General features: G+C 43.2%; 1 protein-coding gene across 1 annotated transcript in view; it reads left to right on the top strand.

The window, feature by feature from the left end:
* dlgap2b (discs, large (Drosophila) homolog-associated protein 2b) overlaps window positions 1–2,225 on the top strand; it is an 89,657-nt gene that overhangs the window by 79,836 nt on the left and 7,596 nt on the right. The window contains exon 6 of the mRNA XM_016496098.1: window positions 1,984–2,203. Coding sequence (XP_016351584.1) covers window positions 1,984–2,203 — 220 coding nt within the window. The remainder of the gene's footprint in view (window positions 1–1,983; window positions 2,204–2,225) is intronic.

The raw sequence follows: 2,225 nt of genomic DNA, 5'->3' as shown, positions 1-2,225 counted from the left end.
ACACACACCCAGAGCAGTGGGCAGCCATTTTTTGCTGCGGCGCCCGGGGAGCAGTTGGGGGTTCGGTGCCTTTCTCAAGGGTCTCACCTCAGTCGTGGTATTGAAGATGGTTATTCACTCCCCCCACCGACAATTCCTGCCGGACCTGAGACTCGAACCTGTGACCTTCGGGTTACAAGACTCTCTATCCATTAGGCCACGACTGCCCCACGACTGGGTACTCAACTACACCGTTTGTGTGTAAGGAGCACCAGCTCAGTTCAGGGCATGAACATACATCCAAAGAGGTCCCCAGGGCGGGGGGAGGTCCATACAACCCTGAAATGAAAGTAAAGGCGCACAGCATGGGTTCCTGGGGTGCAGTTATAATGTCAGGTCCCTTCCATGCTCTGCCTGTAAACTCCGCAAATGGTCCGACTAACCGCGGGCGATAGGCAGAGAATTATCACCACATCCGCAACGCGCAGTATGTATTCAGCTCTCGCGGATGCTAAACACGCTTCGTTCAAGTGCTAGATTCCCTTTGAAATCAAGTGAGAACAGAAACCGCTGCCGCATATGTGTCGCTTTGAGCTTGTTCAAGGTGAACACACTCATGCAAACGCTTAGCTGCTAACATAAACAAATGGCAGTGAAGATGAAGAAGAGGATTATGAATTCTCCTGGCTCCTCTTTTATACTATGGTTGTGCCAGCCAATGTTATTCTCATGTTTAGACATGTGCTTCAGACACCAGTCAAGCTGAAGGCGTTCCCTGTAGCAACCACTGGAGGACGCAGTTTGAGTTCCCTCGAAAGGGAACTATGTTTAAAAACACTTGATTTAGGTGGTTTAGGTGGTTGATCCCCTATATTACCAACTTACAGGGCCAATGAGACCCAGTACCTGCCTGGTAATAGCTGATAGATCTTGGTTAAGCTAAGGAAATAGGTTGAGTGCATTAAATATGTTTCAAAACCCAGCTTGATTTAGGTGGTTGACCAGCAGAACTACCAGCTGGTCAGGCCAAAGAAAAATTGGGATGCCATTTTGGTCAACCAGATTGGAATTTGTAGCTTGCCGTGGCTAGGCAAGTGGGGAATAGGTTAAGTTGATTAACTATGTTACAAAACTCAGCATTATTTTGGTTTTTGAACCCCCAAAATACCATCTGACAAAAACGCTTTGAGCTACTTGACTAGCTCGACCACCTTAAAGTTAGTATGCCTGTTTGTTTTTCCCAACAGAGTTATGGAGATATTTATTTAACAACATAATGTTTTATCATGTTTGGTTATAGAGGCAATAAGGCCTTAAAATAGTGATGTTACCTTTGCTGAATTCTGTTCATACAAACAGCTGTTAAAACAGGATATCAGAAAGTTGAAGTCAAGGTCTGTTGAGCTGTGATAGTAATAGTTAATGTGGGCTTTAGGTAGGTGGCTTTTTACAGGCTTTTATTGATGGAATAAGTTATAATTGAGCTGTTTTGTGGAGGTTTTATAGAACATGCTAAGTTTCAAACACATTAAAAAATGTTTTAATTAGGGTAGGGTATTTGTTCACATTTCTGTTGTAATTATAGGAATACTTAAAAGCAGTAATTTAAGTTACGTAGACATGCAGACTATGTATCTTTTAGCTTAATATTGAAGTTGATTTAGGAAAGTTAGCCATCTTCTTATGCTCGGTTAATGAAAATCTTTGCTTGTTGCTGTCTGCTGCTGTTGACTGTTTGTGTCATTTTCCCTTTGAAAGTTCTTCAAACAATCTGCATTTCTTCATTTACCTATTATGAAGTTATATTCCAATCTGAAATGTTTTCTCTTATCCTGTTGCTTTTTGACATAACTCTACTGAGATGCTCAAGGTCAGAAATTGCCAGTGGTATATTCCTCCTGCTAACACTCCTTCATATTTACTGTGCAAAGGGGAAGAATCAAAGTGAGAAAGAGAAAGGAAGAGGAAAAATTAAGGACTGCTATTCCTGTTTTTGTCTCTCAGGTGAGTGAGACTGAGGTCAATGGCCAGTTTGAGTCAGTTTGCGAATCCGTTTTTAGCGAAGTAGAATCCCAGGCCGTGGAGGCCTTGGACCTGCCCGGCTCTTTCCGCACTCGAAGCCACAGTTACCTGCGTGCAATTCAGGCTGGGTATTCCCAAGATGACGACTGCTTGCCTTCAATGACATCCTCTACTGTCACTTCAACTCTCAAATCCACAACAGGTAACCGTATGCCTCAAATCCC

The sequence above is a fragment of the Sinocyclocheilus anshuiensis genome, unplaced genomic scaffold (genome assembly GCF_001515605.1).
Source record: "Sinocyclocheilus anshuiensis isolate Anshui unplaced genomic scaffold, SAMN03320099.WGS_v1.1 scaffold742, whole genome shotgun sequence".
NCBI lineage: Eukaryota > Metazoa > Chordata > Actinopteri > Cypriniformes > Cyprinidae > Sinocyclocheilus > Sinocyclocheilus anshuiensis.
Note: the sequence above shows the minus strand (reverse complement) of the source record. Positions and strands in the feature narration are given on the sequence as shown.